A 27,905-nucleotide genomic window follows, 5' to 3' on the forward strand; every position below is an offset into this window, starting at 1 on the left:
CATTTAAAGGGTCACTCTGGAATGCCACCCCTTGGCTCAGACACCTTTCACAGCTCCCTGTGCCAGTGCCATGCAGAACAAGGTCAGACTCCCTAGCCTGGCCTCCAAGGCCTTGGCCCCTGGCCTCACCTACACTTCCCTCCACCAGCCCACCCCAAGCATTCCTGATCTGCCTGCGGCTGGGCTGGCTCCCTCACCCCTCCTCACCCCAGCCCTCAGCCCCTTCTGCCTGTGCAAGAGGCCTCATCTCACAGCCAAGCGCCTCATTCCCACAACGGGCTGAATGAGAATCAGGAGAGGCCTTGAGACCGTCACCCCACCAGACACCTCAGACGTCTGCCCAGGAGGGTCCAGCAACCCCCCACACAGACTCAGAGGAACTAAAAAGCCACATGAGGAGTGAACACAAGATGTGGACACGAGGAGGTAAGGGCCTCCAGGGAGCTCCATCAGTCCGTGTCTGCTACCAGCAGGGCTAGGCTGGGCTGACCACAAACACCCCCAAAAAACCTCTGAAGCCTTGGCTCAAAACAGCTGACATTCCTCACGAAAACTGCAGATCCCTGGGCCCTCCTGCGCAGATGGGGGAGCCCGGCCAACCCCACATTCCCATCTTCATCAAGAAAGAGAAAGCCAAATCAAACTCAACTCAGGCAATGACAATCATGGAACTGAATCCTGTAGTTAGTTCAGCTGGTTTCATTTCAGCAGGGGAAAGGTTTGCAGCCTCTATGAGGGCACCTGGGAGCACAAAGGACCAGAGTATGGCCCAGGAGACCCCAGGGCAGTGCGGAAGATAGTTCCAAGCACGGGCCCCCCTGCCAAGACAAGCACTGGCTCAAATCCTGGCTCCTCCTGTTCCCAGGGGACATGCTCTACAGGATGGGAGGACACACAGAGGACCTGAGGCCAGGAAAATGACAGCGGAGACTCCACCACCCCACCCGTGCTGTCATCACCTTAGGTCTACAGTTCTTCGTGGCAATGAGGGACATGGTGAAAGCCAAACAACAGGAAGGCAAAGGCAACAAATAAAGACAAACAGGACTTCATGGAAGTCAAAGATTCTGTGCATCAAAAGACACTGTCGAGAAAGTAAAAAGGCAACCCACAGAATGAGAGAAAATATTTGCACATCATAGATCTACTAAGAGATTAATATCCATGAAATACAGAGAACTCCTAAAACTCAACAATGAGAAAACAACCAACCCAACTCAAAAATGGGCAAACAACTTGAACAGACGTTTCTCCAAAGACGACATATAAATGGCTAATAAACACATCAAAACAGGCTTAACATACCCTTAATCACCAGGGAAATGCAAATCAAAACTACAATAAGATACTGCCTTGCACCAATGAGGACGGCTACTATCCAAACACAAAACACCAAGCGCTGGTGAGGATGTGGAGCAACTGGAACCCTTGTGCACCACTGGCAAACATGTAAAATGGTGCAGCTACTATGGAAAACAGCATGGCAGTTCCCCAAAAACTTAAACACAGAATTACCATAGGACCCAGCAATTCCGCTTCAGGGTATATACCCAAAAGAACTGAAAACAGGGACACGATCAGATATGCATACACCTTGGATCACGGCAGCATCCCTCCCAACAGCTAAAACATGGAGGCGGCCGGGCATGATGGCTCGCGCCTGTAATCCCAGCACTTTGGGAGGCTGAGGAGGGCGGATCACCTGAAGTCAGGAATTCGAGACCAGCCTGGCCAACATGGTGAAACCCCATCTCTACTAAAAATACAAACATTAGCTGGGCGCAGTGATGTGCACCTGTAATCCCAGCTAGTCGCAAGTCCGAGGCAAGAGAATCACTTGAACCCGGGAGGCAGAGGTCGCAGTGAGCCAAGATTGTGCCACTGCACTCCAGCTGGGGCGACACAGCGAGACTCTGTCTCGAAAAAAAAACAAACAACAACAACAAAACAAAAACCAAACAGGGAAGCAATCCATGCATCAACTGCGGGATGAATGATGGGGCAAGACGTGCTCCATCCACACAATGGAGTGTTATTCAGTCTTAAAAAGGAAAAAGATTCTGGCCAGGCGCGGTGGCTCACACCTGTAATCCCAGCACTTTGGGAGGCCGAGGCAGGTGGATCACCTGAGGTCAGGAATTCAAGACCAGCCTGGCCAAGATGGTGAAACCCTGTCTCTACATAAAATACAAAAATTACCAGGTATGGTGGCACGTGCCTGTAGTCCCAGCTACTAAGGAGACTGAGGCAGGAGAATTGCTTGGACCCGGGAGGCAGATTTTGCAGTGAACTGAGATCACGCCACTGAACTCCAGCCTGGGTGACAGAGCAAAACTCTGTCTGAAAAAACAAACAAACAAACAAAAAAAGGAGATTCTGACACATGCTACAACATGGGTGGAACTTAAGAATGTTATGCTAAGTGAAGTGAAATAAGCCAGATACAAAACACAAATACTTTATGATTCAATTTATATGAGGTACTTATGGTAGGTAAATTCATTGAGACAGAAAGTAGAATGGTGGGACCAGGGTCTGGGGGAGGAGGAGTGGGGACCTGCTTAAGGGGGAAAGTTTCAGTTGGGAATTAAAGAGCTCTGGGCCGGGCGCGGTGGCTCACACCTGTAATCCCAGCACTCTGGGAGGCCAAGGCGGGCGGATCACTTAAGGCCAGGAGTTCGAGACCAGGAGCCTGGCCAACATGGTGAAACCTTGCCTCTACTAAAAATACAAAAATTAGCCAGGCAAGGTGGCACACACCTGTAATCCCAGCTACTCGGGAGGCTGAGGCAGGAGAGTCACTTGAACCTGAGAGGCGGAGGTTGCAGTGAGCTGAGATCACCCCACTGTACTCCAGCCTGGGTGACAGAGCGAGACTCCATCTCAAAAAAAAAAAAAAAAAAAGGAAAAAGAAAACAAAATCAAAAAATGGGATGTTATAACTGCAGCGGAACTGGACATTCTGACCTCTCACAAGAGGAGATGGCCACAGCTAAGGCATTTATCTCCAAATCTCACTCCCTCCCTTCCCCAAACAGGTCCAAACAGATAACAAAGAAAACTCAGGGTAAAAGGCGACAACTCTGCAGCTCACAGGCAGGGCCCCCAGGCCCCACCCCTGACTGGGCTGCGGGCAACATCCCTCGGGCGGGGGAAGGCAGCTGCTCTGGAACACCAGCTGAGGGGTCTGTCTGCATTTCACCTGCGCCACCCAGCCTGCTGGCACCCCAACTCCAAGACACAGTTCCCTCCACTCGGTGAGGATGCAACGGAAGAGCCCAGGTCCCTGCCCCCAGGCCCTGGCACATTCTGGAGAGTGCAGCACCCGCTACCAGAGGTCTGGCCAACAGCTGCACCAAAGGATGAGATGCCAGCATCAAGGGGGTCCGCAGGCACACAGGAATCACGACCAGGATGCGGAAGCGCTTGCCCGGGTCCTTCAGAGACCGGAAGCAGCACTGAGGCCTGGGGGCAGGAGGGGCCTTCGCAGGGAAGACAGTTGTGTGTGAGACCCAGAGGGCACTGGTGGCACAAGCGGGTGGAACCATCACCAACAAGGACACCCGCAGCACACGCAGGCCAGGTGGCCCCGACACGGTGTATTCCCACTCATCATCCTGGCCGCTGGAGCAGGGATGACTGAGACTCCCATTTTGCGAATGAGGTCAACTGTGCCCCATGCCCTGGCTGCCCCTGTGGCAAGGGCCCCCAGCTTGTCCCCACTCACCAATGAAGGTGGATCCGCCCATGCTGAAATTCCACGGTTCTTGGGGTCACAGGCCTTTTGAGAAACCGGTCCACCTCCTCAGACACACACACACCCAGACACACAAACACATACACACAGTGCTGTCGCCCAGGCCCCATGAAGTCCCCCTACCAGGGTGGACCCAGCTCCGGCCGGAGAGTCCCCTGCCAACACAGGCACAGAGTGGGACTAGACACAGAACTTTCTACTGTAAATCAGCTTCCTTGGACAACAATGACACAGACTGTCTCAGGAGGCAGCGAGCCCCCACCACCGCGGGTGTCCAAGTAGGTGGGGGACCGGGCCTGGCAGGCCTGTACCTCACCAGGCAGACACTGGCCCCAGTGTGTCTGATGCTGGAGGATCCCACAGACAAGAGGCCTCCCATGGGCTGTGTCTTCCAGGCAGGAGGGGAACTCGGGTAAAGGCAGGCGTACCTGCCCTTAGGGGCAGTCCACAGTGCCCAGCAACCCAGTAAACCCTTGTCTACTACAGCTGGAGGTCCCAGCGGGGAGCCCTGGCCAGCCCAGAGGAGGGAGGCAGGAGCTCTTGGAAACCCTGGGTACAAAAGCCCTAGCTCTGCCCTGCTTCTCCCCAAACTGGAAAGACCACATTTCACCACAGTTTACACTCTCGGCTGTTCAGGTGCATTCTTCAAAGGCCAGAGATGGGGGTGTTTTTTAATTTCCTGTGCTTTTCCCAACCCACACTGGGGGAGGCCAGGAGAGCCGGGCAGCAGCGGCAGGCCCCTGGGGACATCTGTGGGCACAGCCAGGGTGAGGCCCGTCGTGGCAGGCAGGCTCCTTCCAGGAGCCGCTCTGGCTTCTAAGACACTTAGAAACAACCACACACTCAATTCCTAAGTTTAAGAGGAACCCACATCACTCTCCCACCACCTGGGGAGCTGGCTTTCCTTTGGAAGGACCTGGCAGTGGCCCCAGGGTCCACAGCAAGTAGGAGGGCTCTGTGTGGGTGGCCCCTGCCCTTCCCCAGAAGGCAGAGATGGCACCTCCTCTTCTGCTCCCCCTCCTGCCCACCAGGGCCTGTGGAGCTCTGGGTGATGGGGGCATCCTCTCACTGAGGGGCCCCACGCCAAGGCCCTACAGCCCCCTCTTCTCCAAAGGGGTAAGAAACCCAGACAAAGAAAACCCAGCCTTTGGTGGGGAGGGTAGAGAACATGGCAGCAGCAGAACCCGATGGGAGGGCGAGAGAAGAGCAGAGCAGCAGAGTAGAAGGGCTGGCTCGGTAGCTCACACCTATAATCCCAGCACTTGCCGAGGAGAGAGGATCATCTCAGGCCAGGAGTTCAAGACCAGACTGGGCAACATTGCAAGACCGCATCTCTACAAAAACTTCTTTTAAAGCTTAAAGGAAAAAAAAAAAAAAAAAAGCTAAGAGGACAGTTCAGAAGCCTGTAAAAGCAGCACACTAAGGAACAGATGCAGCCCAGGCAGCAGGAGGGGCTGGCTGGCCACGGGCACTCACTCCTCCAGCAGGCGAGTGCCCAGAACCAGCTGGCCCACCCAGGCACCCAAGACACGGGCCTGAATGGCTCCGTATTCCTGTGGGTGGTAATAAACAAGCAATAAACATAGCCAATAAGGACACCTTAGTAATGTTACATCATAAATGCTGTGGATCAGGGCAACGGTGCAGGGTGAAGTGGGTCGGGCGGTTGCATCCTACATGAGACAGTCACAGCAGCCCTTGCTGGGAGAAAAGGAGCCAGCAGTCCTGGGCAAAGGTCCTGGGGTGGGAGCACACTGGAGCAGAGTGTGGGGGTGTCGTGGCAGGTGCTGGTCCTCTGGGCTCCTTCCCACCACATGATGTGCCCATGTGGCCAAGGTCTCTCATTTCACAGCCCCCTGCAGATCAGGGGTCACAACTACACAGCCCCCAGATACCATCAGAAAGGTGCCTCGGCCTGCTCCAGGTCATTCCATCCAGTGATGACCTGCTGACCTCTAGCCTGAGCTCTGGGCAGTGTAATTCGAGAAGGAGAAAGGAGGGCAACAGACCTGGGGCGATGACGGATGCACAGGCTGCAGCAGACACCTGAGGCTGCACCTTGGGGCCTCAGTTCTGTGTGTGGGTGGGGGACGGACAGGCTGATGGCTGAAGCAGCCTGCCCGGCCACCATCACACCCCAGGACCCACCAGATCACCACGAAAAACAGAAAGTCATCTGTCAGCTCAGACTGCAAAACAAACCTTTCAGAAAATACGGTGGGAACTGTTGCATCATGAACATAAAATAATTACGCCCTCTCCCCAGGGATCGCCCCGCAGGAGTCTGTCCCAAGAAACACCAGAAAGAAGGAAAAAGTCTTAGTCACAATATTTGCTGAGGCCTTATTTGTAAGAGCAAAAAAAAAAAAAAAAAAAAAAAAAAAAACTGAATGATCTCCAGCAGCAGGGGTAACTAGACTATTGTCTCCGTGGAAAGGTGGCACCAATTAAAGTAGTAAGAAAATGACTGCGGTAACATCAAAAATGTTCGACATGTCAAAACCAAAAACCACACACACAGCATAACCGTGAACCATGATTTCTACTAGAATGAATGACAGTTACGAGAAAGTGCCAGCGGAGATGAAGATTGAAAAAGGAAAGGTGGCCTCATTAGGGAGATGAGTCTCTGGCTAATATATTAGTAATACTGGTAAATACATACTTTTTAATGTATTTTTAAATTCCAAATTCCATGTATGCTCCCATGAAGCTATTTGTGCAAATATTTTTTCCAGGACCGTACATCACAAGGGCAAAAGGGTCAGGTCAGCTCTCCAGCTCACAGTGACCGCTTCAGAGCAGACGGCAGACTCCAGGGTTAGCAAGCCTGGCTGAGACCTGGCCCACGAGAATCCCTCAACCCCTCCGACCTCAACATCCTGCCTGTGAAATGGGGATAATTACTGCACCTCCACATCAGAGAGTGCGAGGCTTAAACAGGATGCTAAATAGAAAAGTGCTCAAGAGGTAACAGCCGGGAGGGGGTAGTGGTTTTCACTAATGAAATGTTGCCCTCATCCAGCCCCCGGCCAGCTCCAACACAAAGCACACACCATTGACTCAGACTCAGGTGCCTGGATTCAAAGCCCCGCCTGGCCTCCAGCTGTGAGATTCCGGGCAGGATTTCCCATCTCCCAGAGCCTCAGTTTCCTCATTCATGAAGCAGGAAGTGATCATTCCTTTTAGTTTTATTTTTATTTAGAGACGGAGTTTCACACTTGTCGCCCAGGCTAGAGTGTGATGGCGCAATCTCAGCTCATTGCAACCTCGGCCTCCCGGTTTCAAGCAATTTTCCCGTCTCAGCCTCCTGAGTAGCTGGGATTACAGGCACGCGCCACCGTGCCCAGCTAATTTTGTATTTTTAGTAGAGACAGGATTTTGCCATGTTGGCCAGGCTAGTCTCGAACTCCTGACCTCAGATGATCCACCCGCCTTGGCCTGCCAAAGTGCTGGGATTACAGGTGTGAGCCACCAAGCCCAGCTGACAACTGCTTTTAAAGACACCTCTGGCTGCTGTGGAAAACAGCCTGGTAGTGCCTCAAAAAGTTACACATAGAATGATCCTATAACCAGTAATTCCACTCCTACGTATATACCCAAAAGAACTGAACCCCTCTACTCATGTATGTACACATACAGGTACACACATGTTAACAGCAGTGTTCACATAGCCAAACATGGAAACAGTTCAAATGTCCATAACTGATGAAAGCATAAATGAAACGTAGTCTATTCACCACCTGACAGAGGTGAGAGAGGCCATAAAAAGGAATATTATGACCAGGCACAGTGGCTCACGCCTGTAATCCCAGCACTTCGGGAGGCCGAGGCAGGCAGATCATCTGAGGTCAGGAGTTTGAGAGCAGCCTGGGCAACACGGTGAAACCCCGTCTCTACTAAAAATACAAAAATTAGCCACACGTGGTGGCACATGCCTGCAATCCCAGCTACTCCGGAGGCTGAGGCAGGAGAATCGCTTGAACCCAGGAGGCGGAGGTTGCAGTGAGCCAACATCCCACCACTACACTCCAGGCTGGGCAACAGAGTGAGACTCTGTCTCAAAAAAAAAACAAAACAAAAAATCCAATGAGTACTGTTGTTATGTGAACTTCATCCCAATGGAAATGCAGATAATTTGTTTAAAAGGCACCATGCACACTGAGCAGGCTGGCTTCCCTCGGGAGCATCTTCTTTTGCCTGGATTCCCAGTTGGTTTAATTGGGTATAGAACCCCTTCTTCAACCCCGGATTCAGGAAGCCCCGCTCAGCACAAACTCAGTATACCCCGCACTCTGCTGTGGTTCTTGGCACTACTAAGAGAATGTGAGGGGGTGATTCAGGTCTATCTCTAGTGGGTGCATGTCTGCCACTCCCAGGAACGCCCACTACTGGCAAGTCAGTGTCAGAGAAAGGCCAGCTTGTGGCCCCTCCTGCCTTGAGTACCAGGACCCGTGATCAGTCCCCACCAGAGCAGAATCAGGAGTTTGAAAACCCAAGTGCCAGCAATCTCATTTTAACCCATGTAAGCATATCCAATCTTTATATATAGAATTCGTAACAGATGTCTGGGCTTCCATTCCAATAGCCTATATTTTACACTGTTTATTTACATGGTTACACCAAACGAGACTCAATTCAAGGTAACCCAATCCTTTGCTACTATACCAAAATAAGCAACATTTTCAGTCCATGCCTTATTTATATTCACCAAGCATTACACTGGGCCTCCAACTGCTCATCGGAGCAAGCTGCAGCCTGGACATAAGCTAGAGATTAATCAGTCAGGAATGATCCTGCGTCCAGTGCCAGCACGATGGGAGAGACCGAGACACAGAAGACATCAGGGCTCCAGAGTCAAGGAGCCCACAGGTTAGTTGGGCAGGATATATATATACACACATGCACACTCGCACACACAAAACCACCCAAGAAGAAAAGGCGGGACAAATGCATGGACAGGTAATGCCTGGAGCCTGGGGATGGATAAGCTGACTGCGGGTGGCCCAGGCAGGCTTCCTGGAGGAAGAAGACCTGGCTGTAGGTGGAGTAGGGAGGCTTCCTAGACAGGGAAGATCTGGCTGTGGGTGGAGTGGGCAGGCTTCCGAGAGGAGGAAGAGCTGACTATGGGTACACCTGGCTGTGGGTGGCCCAGGCAGGCTTCTTTGGGAGGAGGAAGACCTGGCTGTGGGTAGACCAGGCAGGCTTCTTAGACAGGGGAAGAACTGGCTGCGGTTACAGTGGGCAGGCTTCTAAGATGAGGAAGAGCTGACTGTGGGTAGACCTGGCGGTTGGTAGACTGGGCAGGCTTCCTGGAGGAGGAAGGGCTGGAGCATCGAAAAACAAACATGACTTGGTGAATGCTGAGCATGCCCAGGCCTGACCCGAAGATGCAATTATGCACTCAAATTACTTAATTCTACTCACAGTGCCTCACAAACAATTTCTCTGACACCTAACACAGCTCTGGGCACCTTCTAGCGTCAGCTCCTCAAAGCGGTGATTCACGCTACCACCCTGCACACCTCCTCACACCCCAACCCCAGAGACGGGAGTTCTGCCAGACGCCAAAGCTCCAGGTACGCCTGGGTCTGCTTCCGGGCTCCTCTTGGTCTAACTGTCCACCCCGCATCGGCATGACGTGCGGAAAACAAGGCTTTGCAATCTGCCCTGATGCCCGGGGGAGCAAGGCCCTCCCGATTCGTCTCCTTCAGAAACCCCGGGGCTGCCCGGGCCTGTTATACCCCCGACACATTAGACGGTCAGCTCCCCAAGTTCCACAAAGATCAATGCTGGCGTTTTTATGGCATTTTATTTACAGTTTTTACAATATAAAAAAGGAAGGATGCCACAGCTCAGCCAGCAGAACAGAGAAATCTATGATGTTGCTGCTGCGCTATTGTTTGTGGTCAAGAAAGTCTGGTTTCAATCATTTATTAAATTGTGGTGGGAGATGGATGGTGGCAGTGGTTACCAGCAACATGAATGTTCTTAATGCCACTGAACTTCACACTTACAAATAGTTACAATGATAAGTGCTATATGTATTTTACCACAATTAAAAACAGGTAAATGCAGCTCGGGCGCAGCGGCTCACGACTGTAATCCCAGCACTTTGGGAGGCCAAGGCAGGTGGATCACCTGAGGTCAGGAGTTCGAGACCAGCCTAGCCAACACGGTGAAATCCTGTCTCTTCTAAAAATACAAAAATTAGCCAGACATGGTGGCACATAACTGTAATCCCAGCTTCTTGGGAGGCTGAGGCAGGAAAATAGCTTGAAACCAGGAAGCAGACGTTGCAGTGAGCTGAGATTGCGCCACTGCACTCCAGCCTGGGTGACAAAAGCAAAACTCCGTCTCAAAAAATAAAATATATTAAAAAAAGGGTAAATGCAAACGTATAGTATAGTAACATTATAGGCTATTATAAGCTACAAAAACGAATGACTTGGAACTACAGTTACAGCCCTCATTCAGGAGTTTGTTTTAAATGTGGGTTGGTCGCTAAGGCATATACAAAACATTTTGATGTTCAAATATTCCTAGACTTGGACAGTGAGCGCCCCTCTAAGCTAGCTCTTGTATCCTAGAGGTCCCCACCAGTCCTCCAGAACTTCTTTGGTTTCTTACATAATAAGATGCCATATGCTCAGCTTGTACCTTTCCGTGCCCCAGCCCTAGAACCAGCTTCTTCGTGGACAAGCTCTGGCTCCTTTGGGTGGAGAATGGTATTCAGAAACCCAGACCTGGGTGCTGGTGTGCTCACTGCTACTTGGGGTCACTGCTTCTAGGCCTCTCTGCTGAAGGAGGTAGGAAATACATGTATAGTCCTCCTTCCCAGATTCCATACTTGAGCTCGCCTACTCTCTAACATTTATTTATATCCCCCAAATCAAACCTCACAGTACTTCTGCAATCATTCACAGACTTGCAGAGTGTGAAAAAACTGAGTCACCACCACATGTTCCAAACTGAGGTCAACCAAGGCCACAACGCCCCATCTTCTTGCTCCGGCAGTCGAGATGTCAGCAAGTGTCCTTCCCTCGGTCTCACTGGTGCCATGCTTTGCACATCACTGTGCTTTTTGTGGGCAATTTTGCTGTGTAAAATGTCCCCTGTACATATGCTGAAGTGCCGTGTAGTGCTCCTAGGTGCATGAGGCTGCCCCATGCCTTACAAAAAGAATATGCGTTAGAGGCTTTATTCAGGTATGAGCTACAGTGTAGTTGGCCATGAATTCACTGTTAATGAATCAACAATATATGGTAAATAAGGTGCTTTTTAGAGACAGGGTCTCACTCTGCCACCCAGGCTTTAGAGTCCAGTGGTGTGACCTTGGCTCACTGCAGCCTCAACCTCCTGGGCTCAAGTGATCCTCCCACCTCAGCCTCCCAAAGTGCTGGGATTACAGGCGTGAGCCACTGCACTCAGCCTAAGGTGTCTTTAAACAGAAATACACATAACACAAGGTTACAGGCTGAGTGTGATGGCTCATGCCTGTAATCCCAACACTTTGGGAGGCCGAGGTAGGAGGATCACTTGAGGTCAGGAGTTTGAGACCAGCCTGGGCAACATGGCAAGACCTCGTCTGTATATTTTTTTAAATCAGACAGGCGTGGTGGTGCATGCCTGTGGTCCCAGCTACTCGGGAGGCTGAGGTAGGAAAATGGCCTGAGCCCAGGTCAAGGCTGCAGTGACCCATGATTGAACCACTGCATTCCAGCCTGGGGTCACACAGCAAGACACTGTCTTAAAAAAAAAAAAAAAAAAAAAAAGACAAGGTCACGTATCGATCAGTTGGCAAAAACGCTGTGACCTGAGGCTCACAGGGGCCTAGCCCTAGGATTCCCCTAGGAGAAATGGTTCAGTATTCAATAATTCAGGGTTCACAGTGACTTTACAGAACATAACTTGCAAGAATAACAAGAACCAACTGTACGTGTGTATGTATACTCACACTTTTATTTTATTTTATTTTTATTTTATTTTTTCAGACACAGTCTCACTCTGTCACCCAGGCTGGAGTAAAATGGTGCAATCTTGACTCACTGCAACCTCCACCTTCCAGGTTCAACTGATCCTCAGCCTCCCAGGTAGCTGGGATTACAGGCGTGTGCCCCCACAACCTGGCTAATTTCTGTATGTTTAGTAGAGATGGAGTTTTGCCTTGTTAGACAGGCTGGTCTCAAACTCCTAACCTCAAGTGATCCACCCACCTCGGCCTCCCAAAGTGCTGGGATTATAGGCACAAGCCACCGTGCCCAGCCTACTACACTTTTATACACACATGCATCTGTGACTATTTCTCTATTTCTGTGCAGGTGTGTGTGACAGTACCCACAGTCTCAGGCAGACAGTGTCTGGGTACTGTCTAGTCCACGTTTGTAAGCACCTTTTCCAAAGTGCAAAGCCTGGCTTGTGTTACTGTCCATACATTTACTTATTTGCTCAATCAATTTACTTATTGGCTCCATAACCAGCTTCCCATCTGCTCCAGTAGCCTCTGCTGTCAGTCACCTCTGCACCCTACCCCACCCTGCTTCCGGATGGTGGGTGCCAGTCACCCCCGACACCTCTACATAGCAACCCCCTCGACACTCTGCTTCTTTATTTGGTATGTATGTATGTATGTATTTGAGATGGAGTCTTACTCTGTTGCCCAGGCTGGAGTGCAGTGGCATGATCCAGGCTCACTGTAATCTCTGCCTTCCGGGTCCAAGGGATTCTCCCGCCTCAGCTTCTCAAGTAGCTGGGATTACAGGCGCCCGCTACCATGCCCTGCTAATTTTTGTATTTTTAGTAGAGACAGGGTTTCACCATGTTGGCCAGGCTGGTCTCGAACTCCTGACCTCAAGTGATCCACCCGCCTTGGCCTCCCAAAGTGCTGGGATTACAGGTGTGAGTCACCGCCCCTGGCCTGCTTCTTTAAATGCCAGGCACCAACATTTGCGCAGTGTGGCGGGAGGAAAGAATAGGGAGGAGAGCGCACTGCCGGCCCCTGCACTGAATCGGGGGCAACTGCCATCTCCACCTCCTGTCTTCCTATCCGTGAACATTTACTGCAGTCCTCTCTAATGTCCTTCTGTAAAGTTGTATTATGTTTTGCATACAGGCCTTGCACATTCGTTCTCAGATATAATCCACGTACTTTAGATAAAATTCAAACCATATTTTAAAAAATAAAACTAGCATGACTACAACAGAGTCTGCGACATTCTCACAGACTTTATGATAAAACACAAAACTTCAAAGATACTTAGGGCGGGGCAGGGACAATGCTTAAGGCTGCCTGGAAGCTTCTCCATCCCTGAGCCAGAATGTCCCCTTCTCCCCTTCTAGAGGAAATGTTTGAAAAAGCACTGATCTGGCTAAAATGATGGGGACCAGGGAGAAATCTGTATAACTGTCAAAAGTACAAGTGAGCTGGTCTTCTCCACTCTGAGCACAGCAAAGTTCAGTCTCTCCAAGTCCAAGTAGCATATACCTGTTTGCCAAGAAAAAAGTTCAGGTGTCTACAAGTGGCTGAAAATATTCACTGCTGGGCCATTAACGACATTCTTGGCAAAATCATACCTTAGCTTCTCGTGGAAATTTCTTAAGGTAGAAGAAACAGGAAACACCCACACTCGCTTTTATGTGGACAGTTCCTTGTAGGGCCTTCCCCACACCCACGTTTCAATCCTCCGCACGCAGCTCACAGCGCGTTCAACATCTACGCGTCTCTCCTACTGGGGTGGAGGGGGCCACTTAAACCCTCACGCAGCTACGACGACCACAATTTTGGCAACACAATTTCATGTTTTTCCTTGGGCTTTGACCCAAGTTGGTGACACAATTCTGCAGTTCTCTAAAGATCCAAAATGAGGGACTTGACATTTACAACAATAATAAAATCTTGGGTTTCCTTTAACCAAGCACATGTTCTGCCTTTTATAGGAAGCTCTGCAAACTCAAGCTGGAGTGGGATACTTGCTGACATCTTCAAGCACCCCAGGAATAGCGCTGCTCCCCCATTTCCACCTTGGCTCAACTATCTATATCCCACCAATTCCCCCAACATCCCTCCATCTGTCCATCCATCTACCCAAGGACCTGCTAAGCCAGGAGGTCTCTCCCATCTACCCCACAGCTTGGCCTCAGCCCCCAAGGGCTCTCTCTACATGAATCCCACCCCACAAGAGTAGACCAAGTCTCCGGTATACCCCACCTTGACCACCTCCTTGCCTCTAGCCATTCCCACCCCCTAAAAACCCTCCCTGGTCTCCACACCCAGCTGATGAATACTTGGCTGAATGTGACCTGGCCTCCGGGATCCAGGTGAAGCCCACGTCCTCCGTGAGCCCGCCAGCTCACCCTGCCTCTGCACCTTCACTGGAGAGAGCCCGCACCTCACCTCCTCAGGGCAGGCATGGCTGATGCCACCCAGTGGAACCTGGTACAGAGCAGGCCCTGGTGCAGAGCAGGGCTGTCTGCAGAGCAAGGCCGGGGTGCTCGGGTCGAGCACCTCCAATGCTGGCAGTGGATCATCCCTCCCATTCCTGGTGCTGTCTCCACCAACAGCGAGTAAGCTACTGACATTTGCATGACAATAATGAATAAATACCATCTTTTGCTTCAAATCCAGAATAGATGTGGCCAGGGTTGGCATATGACTGTTGGGAAAGGACAGTTTGCCTCTTCCCAAACCAACTTGGATTATAAAAAGCTTTTCTTACGACCACAAGAGCAGAGGAGCTCAGGGGCAGACAAAAGGAAGGCTGGCTGCAGAAGGCGGGACAGTGGGGCCTTCAGGGTCGGGTGGGGAGAGAGAAAGCCTGGAGCTGCACCCACAAGGTCTATGTACATCAGGTGCTGCAGAATAACACCACTTCTTCCAGCTTGGCCCCCACCTGCCCTCTCCCAGTCCAGTCACCCAGACAGCACCCCACTCCCCACACATACCTCACATCTGCCCACCTCACACTCACCAGCTTGGGCTCCCAATGCAACCTCGAACCTGCCCTTGGCCTCTCAGCTCAGCCACCCCCATTCCTGTTGGCCCCTGGCCCCCCACTGAATTCTCTCTAATCCTAACACACACATTTGCGCATACACACACACACAGCCCGAAGGAAAACCATAATTAACTGAGGTCCAGGCAAGTTTCCCGAGCGGGGACCACATTTCAAAGGTCAGGGAAGCAGGTGAACAGGAAACACACAGAGGCACGTTTGGGGGTAGAGCAGGAAATAAGAAATCGCTTGCAATAGATAAAAAGAAAACGAGGTAGCTGGTTTCAGGCACCTCTGAGCACACAGAACAGAACAGGCGCCTCCTGGTCTTCACTCAACAGAGAGATGGGCCAGGCAGGTCCCTGCCGCTCCACCGCAGAGCTAGGGGCGATGGCCCTGACACCAAGGCCCCGGGTCAGGCGGGGAGGCAGCTGTCCTCCTGCCTGTGCTCCCGGGCAGGGCCTGGCCCCACAAGGGAACTGGCCCAAGGCCCTGCTTGGCTACTCTGGAAAGTCCTGGGAGATAAGCAAAGGGCTTGCTAGGTCCCTCCAAACAGCCCAGATGTGACAACTGTGAAGAAGCCACACCAAAGCAAGGTGACAGAACAGTGTTGGTGATGTCAGGTATCAGCTTAGCCACAACTCCGCTTACCTGGACTCACCCATAACCTGCCCTCTCTTCCCAACCAGTAAAGGATGCCTAGGTAGAGGGGGACAAGGCCTGGAGCATAATTACCATTTTAAAGGCTCTGAGAAGTCCTGCAGTGAGGAAGCCTAGTTCACTTTCTCTCCCCTAGGATTTCCCAGCTGCACCTGATCACAGAACATTTTTTTGTTTCCACTCAGGAAACATATTTTTGAAAAACACTGGCCTAGAGGCAGAAGCGAAATGGAAAACACCAAAGTAAAACTGAAGAGGAGGCGCTGGGCAGGGAATGGTCGGAGGTGCCCTGAATCCTAGACCGATGGAGATCCCCAGCTCTGCATGGTCCCCTCCCTGGGCCCAGAACGCCTCCCCCCATTCCCGGGGAAGAAGGCTAATGTGCACCGGGTGAAGGGCTTGCCTGGGCCACACCCCCGGGCTCGCCCCACACCAATTGCGCTCCTGTGAGAGCCAGTGACTTTCTTGATTTGGCTACTGTGGAATTGTTTGCAACTAACCACCCCAGATACAAATGACAAATGATCAGATATAAAGGACCCACGGGTCTCTGTGATACGGCTTCATGCGGCCAGCACGGCTAGTGCCGTGCAAAACAAGAATGACCCCAGGCAAATCCTCGCCTCCCAGACCCAGAATCCCATGGAGCCCACCAGGGCTGGTTCACAAGCACTGTCTGGGTCGGGCAGAGATTCCAGCAAGAGGAGGGAACATCCATGCACCAGAGCCAGTTACCAGAAGTCAATCACTTGTTCCAAAACCCAGGCTGTTAATGGAGTCCATTGTTGACCGGAGCTGGGGTCTAGCTACGGAACACTGCCCAGCAGAGATCCTCCTGAGAGAAAGCACTTTTTCCCAAAAGCCATGTATCCTCTACTAACTGTGTTTTAATTGGGCGAACGTCTGTATCTCATTGCAGTGGCCGTGCACACGCTGACAAGGGGCTGGGGGCGGGGTGGGGAGCAGAAGCTCAGGGGCCTGGGAGGGAAGGAAACAGGCCACCAGGGCTCCCCAGAAGGCATGTGTCTCTGTCACCAACACACGCATGCACACACACGTGCACACATACTCTGCAAGCCCTGAGTTAGCAACTGTGGAATGTGACCAGCTCAGTGATCCCAGGACAAGCTGCTAGGGAATATGACATTTGATTGATGTCTGCAAATGTGCGTTTTCACTAATTAGAAGGTTTAGGGCAGAGCAGAGAAAAATATGTATTTCAGAGTCCCAGTTTGACCTGCCAGAAACCAGCCCGTCACTAACATTCTTATTTTCAACAAAATATAGCATTCTGATTACATACCATCTTGGTTCCACGCCTCCTGCCTTGCCAAGCCCCCGGAAGTGGCCCAAGGCCATGGCAAATAGTGAGAGAAACAGTCCCAGGGTGGAGACTGACTCAGGGGTATCAGTCAGTGGGGGGCTGATGGCCGGTATGAGGTCAGCAGTCATCACCCTCTCCTTGGGACAGTTGAGTAGCTCTCTCCCAGGGTCATGTGGCCACTCAGGTTCATATGGGAGGCAAGAGGAATGGCAGAGCCCAGGAGAGTGGTTCTGAAGTCACCGTCCCCTCCAGGCCTCAATGTCCTCACCCATTAAATGGGCAGGCTGAGGTCTGGGATGACAAGGAGGGCTTGCACTTACTGAAACCCATGGGAGGTTACTCGCTGATTTCTTTTATTGATGGAAGAAAACACTTGTAATTGAAGTAGCAATTAAGAGGCAGGCACTGGAACCACTGTCTGCCAATTCCTAGTTTTGCCTGCATGAAACTGAGCAAGTTAATTGACCTCTCCCAGCCTCAGTTTCTTCGTCTATAAAACGAGGGGAGGGATGGCCCCCGGCCCACAGGGCAGCTGGAAGGATTAAAGAAATCAAACATCTCTTAGAGCCCGCCTGGCACACTGTGATACACAACAAATGTTAGCTATTTTTATCTATGAAGTCTAGATTTTATATCACGGGTATTCTAAAGCAGGATACATTTATTTAAAAACAAGGATTTTCATTAAACACATACCCCACAGAAAGCTCTTAATTCAGGCCAGTATCGAAACGACCCTAACTACAAGCTTTATACAGGTCTCTTGGCTGTCCTTCAAATCCAACTAAGGTGGTACTTCTAAAGTACTGTGCATGTGTTGTGTGTGCACCCACAAGTGTGGGAAGGGGGGGCTCACGGATCCCTCAGGTACCCCACCCATGCAGTCTCAAGTCACAAAGCAACAGACGGAGCAGCCAAGCAAGGTCTGTGCCCTGCTGGACTCTCGTGAAGCCACCAACTCTACCTCTGCACCACGTCCTGCAGACTGGGCTACCCTTTGGGTGGGGAACAGCATTTGATGCAAGAAAGGCAGACAGAAAAGGAAAAGGGCGAGTTCAACTCCAGGTAATGAAGACAGCACCAAGCCCCAGAGTCCATAAATGCCATGCAGATGGAAACATTCACTGCAAGGCCACAGGGCAAACTCAAGGATCCAGGGACAGAGGTGCAGACTGTGGTGCCCCGGAGCCTTGACCCTGCAAATTACCACCACGGGAAAGGAGGCTGCCAAACCCCCGACAGTCGGCTGGGCTGGCACAGACTCGTGGTTTCCATCGAGGTGGGAGGAGGTGGGACGTCCCGGCCCCTCCCCCACGCCCACTGCAGAGGGAAGCGGCCGTTTCCCCTGTGTGGTTACAAAGATCTCATTGTTCTTCCCCATGGAGAGGAAACTGGAGGACTGAGCTCAGAATGCATTTTGGAACTGGCAGAAAAGAACATCTGGGGAAGGAAACACATTTCAGAAACAAACATACCTTTGTACCAGCTTTTATTTTCCTTAAGTGTTGAAAAAATAATAATAATAAAGACATGCCAAATGTATCATCACTCTCCAAAATCCCTTTATTGAGCAAAACGTGGCAGCTCTGCTTTCAAATGATCTACTGTTCCTGGAAAATTGCAGCAACGTGGACGCCAAGGCCCAAAGGCCACCATCAGCAGCCAAACAAAAGACGCCACCTCGGGCTCCAGGACACCGTCCCATGCCAGGGAACTGGACAGATTTGGGGAATGCCACAGTGTGCCTTTAACCCCTTGCCTCCTGGTCTCTTAATGCATCTCAGAGGCTAACCTTCTTTGAGGAACTGGTCCTTCTTAGTTGTAAATATGCATGTGGTTTTGGGAGTTACCTGCAAAGCCCAGTGTTGACGATCAGCTCTGATCGCCTTGGAATCAAGTTGACGTGTCGGGTCTGGAAGTGAACAGGAACTTAGAGAAGCTGAGCACTGTGGTTTTGCAGGCCCTGGTGAACTCGTCCACCAAGCATTCATTGTGGACTGACAGCGCGCGAGGGGCTCTGCAGGCAGGTGCCCAGGATGAAACAGATTCTGTCCGGGGGAAACCTGGAGGGAAACTCCCTCTTTTTCCGAAGGCGCCGGGCCTAGCTTCATGGGTCCTGTACCCTCCATGCCTGTCACACTTTCTGAGTCTCAGTGTGGGAGCTGCTTCCGGTTCCTGACTTCACTCAGTCCTCACGGGAGGTGGAACTACTGTCACCCCATTTTACAGATGGGGAGACTGGGCACAAGGGGACCAAGAAACCAATGCAAAGTCACACTTCGGTGATCAGTGACAGGGGAGATCAACTCCCAGGTTCTTTCAGCCAAGAGTTAAATTGTTTTCATGCTGCCTAAGCGGGGGCAACTGAAAGACCCCTGGATATCTTTGCAAAAAGGGTCAAGCACAGGAGCCAGTGGGTCAGATCCGCGGAAGCGCTGGAGTGACCTTCCCCATATCCGGAGGGATACTTGTCCCCCCCCAGTCTTCACTGGGCCCCCTCAGGACTGTGGCCTCGCAGGACCTCAGCACAATCCCAGTCCTGTGCTCCAGGACAAGCCCTCTGTGTCCAGGACAATGAGGAAATGGAACCAAAAGGGGCTCGCTTCCGCCCAGTACCCACACTGCCCTTTGTCAGAGAGCAAGAACTGTCCTGGAGAGGACTTGGCTTTGGAGGGGGAGCCTGGGAGGCCAGCGAGTCAACAAGCCTCTCCTGCTCATGGTGGGATCCCACCCCAGGCCCCCACCTGCTGGGGCAGGCAGGGATGGGCAGCACAGCTTGGCCAGGGCACATAACCCCCACCTTGGCCAGGGCGAGGGTAGGACACGTGGGCTCCAGCCTGGCCCCACCATCCCTGCACAACACTGAGCAAAGTCCACGTTCTCCTCAACTGGGTGTTGACATCTGCAGGACAGGAGCACTGATGTACAGAGCGCTGAAGCCACACAGCAACCTAGTAGTGAGACTCCATGCCTCCCCGGGGACCCTCCCCTACCAGGAGGACTTTGCAGGCTTCCCATGTGCTGCAAGGGCTCCGGTGTGGAGACACGTGTCTCTTACACCGCCAGGCCTAACACTCGTGCGGCCAGGTTATCCCACCTGGGCTCACAGCTGGAGGGCCAGGAGCTCAAGGCTTCGCGGGGTCTGCTCTCATCCCAGAGGCGATGGGGAGCCACAGCAGGCTGTAGTGACAGGGTGCCCCCCGCCCTCCACTTCAGAGGCCCCGTCTGGCCCACAGACTGGAGAGCATATCTCTCAGTAACCACGGAGTGCCAACTATGCATAGGGCCTGGTTGGCAGAGTGGGGCACAGGCACTGACCGTCCACGACCAGGGCGAGGGAAGCCAGGCGGGCAGGGACCTCAGGCAGAAGGGGAAGAACCTGGTGCCCAGGCTGGCCCTGCCTTCCACAGTGAAGCTGACTGGGGAGGCGCTGATGCAGGGGGCCAGAAAGGGCTGCTGGTCAGCCAGGAGGAGCCCCCCACAGAGGAAGCAGTCAGCCCAGACGTAGAAGGCAGGGTCCCCCCAACAATGTCCTCTGAAAAGGAGAGGCGGGGACTGCTCTGGCGACACCTTCAAATAGATGGTCAGCCCCCAGCCATACTTCTGACAAAGCAGAGGCCCCCAGGGGAGGGGCACCTGCACCTGTTCCCCCAGACCGCCAGAGCCCACCCAACCCCATCCCACCAGGGCTCCAGCTACAAAATAAATGCCGAGGCCGGCTAGGCAAGGACGCACGCTCGGTACTGACTGAACAGGCTCCACACCGTCAAGAGCGCAACCCACAGGCCACGCTATGCAGAGCCGAGACGGTTTCAGCCAAGCAGCCTTTCAGCCAAGCTGAGCAAGTCCACAGTCCCCAGGGGGTCCTCACCATGGAGCAGCAATTGCGACGCGATGGTAACTCTAACAGCTAACCGTCGCTGAGCCAGGCCCTAAGCTAGGTACTTTCCAACACCGCCTCTGCAGCCTCAGGACAAGCCTGTGGGAGCATAAAGATCACTCCCTATTACAGATGGGGAAACTGAGCCCTGGAGCAGTTAACATGCTTGTCCAAGACCGCAGAGCTAGAAGTGGGACAGAACAGCAGGTCAGGTGGCAACGGGTAAGGCGGGCCTGCATGGGCTTCTCTGGAGGCTTCGGAGATGCGCAACCCCCAGGGCCCCTGACCCTGCAGCTCGCTGCGGCCCCCTCAGCTACCCCAGCAAACCTCGGGGTAAGGGAAGGAGGCTGGGAACACCTCGGGTGTCCGAAACAGCATCTTCTGCTTGGAGGCCAGCGCTGCAGAGTGGCTGCTGCCCAGCACACCCAAGTCACCTGTGCCACCTGCAGTGACCTTCCAGCATGCCTTGGTGACCAAGCTGGCCTTAAGTACTACGGGCAGCCAAGCACAGAACAGGACCCAACCATCCTCTTTACACCAACACAAAGCAAGAGGGGACATTTCAACTGAGCGCATGGGGAGCACTGTGACTGAGCGCATCCCTCTTGCTCAAGGGCCTCACGGATTACAGGGGTCAGGGCGTGACCCAATTCTGCATTCCCATCTGCCTTTCATCCTGCTCTGCCAACAACAGCCAGTGAGGCTGGGGACATCCCTGAACCTGTTTCCCACCTAAAACACATCATCCCGTTGGACCCCAGCCCTCCGGGAGAGGCCCTAATGCCTGACCGTGGTGAGATCAGATCACTGGGTAAGTACCCGGAGGGGCCTTGGTCAGGGACCAAGGGGTAGGGAGTGACAGGCGTGGTGGTATCCCGCCCTGGGCTGCAGTCTACCCTGATGGAGGAGGTCTGTGATCAGAACCGGGCTGTGCAGGGCACAGGAGTCCAGAGGGACCCCCAGAGCTCACCTGGTGGTCTCTGAGCAGGGCTCCTTCGACCCTCCAAGAAAAGCAGAGCAAGCAGGCCGACCGGAGTCCAGCACCTAGCACCCAGTGGCACGCCAGACCTGCATGGATCCTGGAGGAGCTCTCTCATCACCCTCCAAGGCAGTCATGCCCAACCCAGGGACCCACAGCCCACGGGGCCATGAAGGTGTACTGGGTCCAAGAAGGGCCTTCGATACTGAGAAGCCAAGTGGCATCTCCCGGTGTGGAGCAGGCGGAATCCCACCAGCTTCTGCTCTGCCGGCGAGCACGGCTGGACGATGAGCAAAAGGGGCTGTTGCTTCATGAATGTCATTTCCTTCCGAGGATAAAACTGCAAAGCAGATGGAAATTTTTTTTTTTTTTTAATTAAAACTCGTGGCCAAAGAGATGGAAAGTGCCCATTGTCCCTCCCTCCCATTGTGAGCCATCCTTTGCACACCTCAAGCTGTTCGCTGTCCAGGTTTCTCCTGAGGCGCTGGGGGCGGGTGAGAATCCATGAGCCCTTGGCCAGCTGTGGCTCTCTGGAGCTCTGCCCTAGGCCATCGGGGCACATGCCAGGCACCCTGGGGACCATACAGGGCAGAGCCCAGCTGGGTCAGCACACAGGACCACACTGGGCACACAGTCTCTGAGCCTCCCCTGTGGACGCAGCTCTCACTATCCCACCCCACTAAGTCCCGGGGGTCTGTCCCACAGGGTGATATGCTGTCACAGACCACTACCGGAGTCACGGTCTGCTGTTCTGCCTGCAGCCAGGTAGTCACCTGCTCCACAGGGACAGGTAACGCTGCACTTGGGGGCTGCTCTGTAGCAGGACTAGAGCTCCAGCAGCTCAGCCCTCCTGAGAGGGAGAACTCCGTGCTCTAAGAGGCAGATGCAGCCGATGGCACCAAAGCCACCACAAGCCCACAGTACCCCACATGGCAGATCAGGAGTCCCTGACCACTCACTCTTTGTGACCAGAGCTGCAGTGGAGTCTACGAGGCAAGGATTGTGGGTGGCAGTGGCCACAGCAAATGAATGAGTGTCCCAAGGGAGCAGGTGGCTGCAGGGAGGCACAGTCCAGGCCCAGGAGTTCTCCAGCACTGCAGCAAACTCCCTGGGCCCCCTGAGCAGTGACCAGGTCACAAGTGCACAAACTCCCAGGGGTACAACCTGGGAGGGTGACACTCTCTTCGTGTTCAAATCCTTGAGAACGCATTAAAAATATCACTCAGTCACCTACTCTAAGTTTTAACTCAAAAGTACCAAAGTAGCCAGGCACGGTGGCTCATGCCTGTAATCCCAGCACTTTGGGAAGCTTGAGAATCACTTGAGCCCAGGAGTTCCAAATGAGCCTGGGGAACATGGAGGGACCCCATTTCTATAAAAAAAAAGTTTTAAAAAAAATTACCTGGGCATGGTGGTGGGTGCCTGTAGTACCAGCTACTCAGGAGGCTGAGGCGGGAGAACCCTATGAACCCAGGGGAGGTAGAGGCTGCAGTAGGCTGTGATGGCACCACTGCGCTCCAGCCTGGGAAACAGAGTGAGACTCTATCTCAAAATAAATTTAAAAATCACCAAGCCGGCCGGGCGCGGTGGCTCAAGCCTGTAATCCCAGCACTTTAGGAGGCCAAGACAGGCGGATCACGAGGTCAGGAGATGGAGACCATCCTAGCTAACCCGGTGAAACCTCGTCTCTACTAAAAAATACAAAAAGCTAGCCGGGCGAGGTAGCGGGCGCCTGTAGTCCCAGCTACTCAGGAGACTGAGGCAGGAGAATGGCGTAAACAACCCGGGAGGCAGAGCTTGCAGTGAATTGAGATCCAGCCACTGCACTCCAGCCTGGGCGACAGAGCGAGACTCCATCTCAAAAAAAAAAAAAAAAAAAAAAATCACCAAGCCAGGCATGGTGGCTCATGTCTGCAATCCCAGCACTTTGGGAGGCTGAGGCAGGTGGATCACCTGAGTCAGGAGTTCAAGACCAGCCTGGCCAACATGGTGAAACTCTATCTCCACTAAAAATACAAAAATTAGCTGGGCATGGTGGCGGGTGCCTGTAATTCCAGCTACTCGGGAAGCTGAGGCAGGAGAATCTCTTGAACCCAGGAGGCAGAGGTTCCAGTGAGCCGAGATTGTGCTACTGCACTCAAGCCTGGGAGACAGAGCGAGACTCCATCTCAATAAATAAATAAATCAAAACCACCAAAACTTTTTAATATAAACATTATTCCATAATTCCTTTTTTGCATGATTAAAAATGTTTATATAAAGTTTTCTGAAAATGGTAAGAATGCCAAGTGAAGGCTGCAAATGCCCAAGCCCCTGCTGTGGCATCTCAAGGAGTCCGGGCCATAGGAGGCTGGTGGGTACCACGTGGACCCAGGACTTCACAGTCAAGTCCCTTTGGGGTGCACTGGGTTTCCCACACCCCAGAAATATGGGCTCTTACTGCAGGAGCATGGGGGTCCTCACACTTGGCCCAGAAGCTTTCTGTCACATAGCCAGACAGGTGTTCTACAACCTAGGCTAGATTTGCGGATGGCAAAGGGAGCTCATGCTCTAGCAGAATTCAAGCCAGAGGAGGTAAGGATGGGAAAGATCTGCCCCCTGGACAGATGAGGCCTTGGGCGGCCTCAGAACAGTTACTGATCATCTACCAGACATCACACTAGAGGCAGAAGGGCCCAGATGAAGACAGCGCCTGTCCTCAAGGCCCTCCCAGGCTGGATGGACCATGGAAGGTTCCAGACAGATCTGGCAAGAGAAGTGCCCACAACAGGGGCAGAAGATGGGCAGGCCTGCTCAAGGCAGCATGGCTTGCCAGGCCAAAAGTTCCAACTTCAGACGCTGGAGAATGGGCACAACTGTCTGAGAAATGGAAGGACATGATGAAAACTTGGAGAAAAATTAATCTGACCAGAGCATAAGATAAATGCGCAAATGGGAGGTTCCAGAAAGCAAGGAGACCAAGTAAAAGCTGACGTCATCAGCTCTGAATCTGGCCTTTCACTGAATAGGCACTGCAGGGCCTGCAGGTGAAGCCTCAGAGCCCACAGGGTCTGAGTGGAGGGAAGGGCAGGGGACAGGCCTTCCACTGGGCAAGGGACAGAGCTGGGGCCTGTGTCTACAGTGCTGAGAAGAGGCGTGGACGTCAGCTCAGAGGCTCCAGCTGAAGTAAGGAGGAGGCCAGGACAGCACCCAGATCCAGACTCCTTTTGGGAAGCAAGTTCGCTCTGGGGGAAAGTTTGGAGAAATGGTCTTTACCCACAGAAGCAAGCCCCAAAATATGTCTTGCTCCAAAACTACCTCGTACAATGAGGACGTTAAGCTTCAGGTCCCCTAGAGGAGATAACCTGCTTCTTCCTGGAGCAGAACTCAAGGTGGCCAGAGCCTGGAAGGCACCCAGCACCTGGGCCGGTGTGTTCCAGCCCAGGCCACGTGCTCACATAGCTATTAATGCCCCGTTGAGCAATTTCCTGAGAGCTTTGCCAGGCAGGTACCGCCTCCCCATCTGGACTAATAGAGGGGTACATCCCAGGGAAGAAATGAAAGGTGCCCACATTTTGCTCTGGGATGAACAAGGGGAGGGGAGTGATAATTAACTCAGTAATGCTAAAATTAGCGTGCATTAGAGTTTCTTTCCTGAGCAGACACCGGAGTGAGCTGGGCAGCAGGAGTGGCTCGGGCAAGTCAGCACAAAGGGCACCTCCAGAGCCTTCCACAAATGTCAGCAAAACCCACAAATGTCAAGGCCGGCTCCACTGCACCCAGCAGATGAATTCACTTCCACAGCCTGAGACCGCCAGCTCATCGGAGGCCACTTAAAATCCAGCCCTCTGACACCTGCTGGATATCACCATTTACTATCCCCAGATCAAGGGATCAAAGGGTGGAACGTGATAGGATGACTCTGAAGTTCACCACAAAAGCATAAATGTGCAAGAAGAGCCAACACGACTTTTGAAAAGGAAAATGAGGTGGGAATTTACACAACTGATCTCAAAATATGGTCTGATGCTTCAGAGATGGAGACAGCAGCATTCTGGTACAGAAAGATACCCACAGGCCATGGAGCACAGTGAAGGGTCTGGAATCAGGACCCAGGTATCTGTGGATACTACATGTAAAAGAGCAGCATTTACAATGAATGGACAGGATGGACCATCCCAACAAGGTGTTAGACAACTCCCTATTTACTGGCCAGACCCCTACCTCATACCATATACCAAAAAAAAAAAAAAGACAGAACAATGTCTGAATGTAAAACACAAAACAGTAACACTCCTGGAAGAAAATAACGGAGAATATATTTGCAATCTGGAGGTGGAGGAACAAGGGATAGGAAAAAAGCCATAGGGAAAAGACAGAGTTCTGATTACATGAAGCTTCTTAATGACTTTATGATAGTGTACCATCAGAAACAAGGATGAAGGACTAGCTACAGACCAGCAGTGAAACCTGAAACAAACAAAACAAAGAATTGAAGTCCACACCAAATAAAGACCTCCCACAAATCAATAAGAAAAAGACAAACAGGTCGGCATGGTGGCTTACGTCTGTAATCCCAGCACTTTGGGAGGCGGAAGTGGGCAGGTCACTTGAGGTCAGGAGTTCGAGACCAGCCTGGCCAACATGGTGAAACCCTGTCTCTACTAAACATACAAAAATTAGCCAGGTGTGGTGGCACATGCCTGTAGTCCCAGCTACTTGGAAGGCTGAGCCAGGAGAACGGCTGGAACCCAAGAGGCAGAGGTTGCAGTGAGCCGAGATGGCGATCGCACCATTGCACTCCATTGAGGACAGAGTGAGACTCTGTCTCAAAAAAAAAAAAAAAAAGGCCGGGCGCGGTGGCTCAAGCCTGTAATCCCAGCACTTTGGGAGGCCAAGACGGGCGGACCACAAGGTCAGGAGATCGAGACCATCCTGGCTAACATGGTGAAACCCCCTCTCTACTAAAAAATACAAAAAAAAAATGAGCCGGGCGAGGTGGCGGGCACCTGTAGTCCCAGCTACTCGGGAGGCTGAGGCAGGAGAATGGCGTGAACCCAGGAGGCGGAGCTTGCAGTGAGCTGAGATCCGGCCACTGCACTCCAGCCTGGGCAACAGAGCGAGACTCCGTCTCAAAAAAAAAAAAAAAAAAAAACAAAGAAAAGAAAAAGACAAACAACAGAAAAATGGGCCAAGGATAAGTGTAGGCAATTTGCAGAAAAGTAAATACCAATAAACCAGAAATGAGGGTTGTGCAAATCAAAAGGTGTTATAATTTTTAACCAAATTGCAACCAAAAAAAAAAAACAAAAAACCAAAATCTTGTAATTGCCAGCATCAGAGAGGATATAGGAAAGTGTGTGTTCTCGTAGATGCTTGCAGGTATGAACTGGCACAGCCTTGTAGGAGTTATGTACGTATGTATGTATGTATGTATGTATGTATTTGAGAGAGGGTCTCACTCTGTTGCCCAGGCTAAATTTGTTGCAGTGCCGTGACCATGGCTTACTGCAGCCTTGACCTCCTGAGCTCAAGAGATTTTCCCACCTCAGCCTTTCAAGTAGCTGAGACTACAGGAGTATGCAATCATACCCAGCTAATTTTTAAAATTTTTTGTAGAGACGGGGTCTCCCAGTGTTGCCCAGGCTGATCTCGAACTCCTGGACTCAAGTGATCCTCCTGCCTCAACCTCCCAAAGTGCTGGAATTACCTGGGTGAGCCACTGTGCCCAGCCTCAATATCTTTAAAAACAGAAATGGACACACTCTTTTTTTTTTTTTTTTTTTTGAGACGGAGTCTCGCTCTGTCACCCAGGCTGGAGTGCAGTGGCCGGATCTCAGCTCACTGCAAGATCCGCCTCCCGGGTTTACGCCATTCTCCTGCCTCAGCCTCCCGAGTAGCTGGGACTACAGGCGCCCGCCACCTCGCCCGGCTAATTTTTTGTATTTTTTAGTAGAGATGGGGTTTCACCGGGTTAGCCAGGATGGTCTCGATCTCCTGACCTCGTGATCCGCCCGTCTCGGCCTCCCAAAGTGCTGGGATTACAGGCTTGAGCCACCGCGCCCGGCCGGACACACTCTTTGACTAGGAATATATCCTATAAAAACACTTATACACATGCAGAGACACATGAGCAAGCATGCCTTGTAATAGCAATGAAGGCTGGAAAAACGCCTCAATCAGGTAAATGCTGTAAAGTGCATCTGTGTACTATGAAATGGCACTTGGCTTTTAACAACAGCAAAGATAGAAAAGTAAAAGTACAAAGTAGGGTGTGGTGGCACATGCCTGCAGTCCCAGCTACTCAGGAGGCTAAGGTGGGAAGATCCTTTGAA

General features: G+C 52.1%; 1 protein-coding gene across 2 annotated transcripts in view; it reads right to left on the reverse strand.

Moving 5' to 3' along the window:
* Nucleotides 1–27,905, reverse strand: part of LRP5 (LDL receptor related protein 5) — a 140,837-nt gene that overhangs the window by 106,218 nt on the left and 6,714 nt on the right. The window contains exon 1 of one of the 2 annotated variants that reach the window (XM_030918485.1): nt 21,583–21,907. The exons of the other annotated variant lie outside the window; for it this stretch is intronic. Within the exon in view, the coding sequence (XP_030774345.1) occupies nt 21,583–21,709 (127 nt within the window). The 5' untranslated portion in view covers nt 21,710–21,907. Of the gene's footprint in view, nt 1–21,582; nt 21,908–27,905 lie in introns of those variants that run through there. 2 annotated transcript variants of the gene reach the window in all.

Source organism: Rhinopithecus roxellana, chromosome 15, assembly GCF_007565055.1.
Source record: "Rhinopithecus roxellana isolate Shanxi Qingling chromosome 15, ASM756505v1, whole genome shotgun sequence".
In the NCBI taxonomy this organism is placed as follows: domain Eukaryota; kingdom Metazoa; phylum Chordata; class Mammalia; order Primates; family Cercopithecidae; genus Rhinopithecus; species Rhinopithecus roxellana.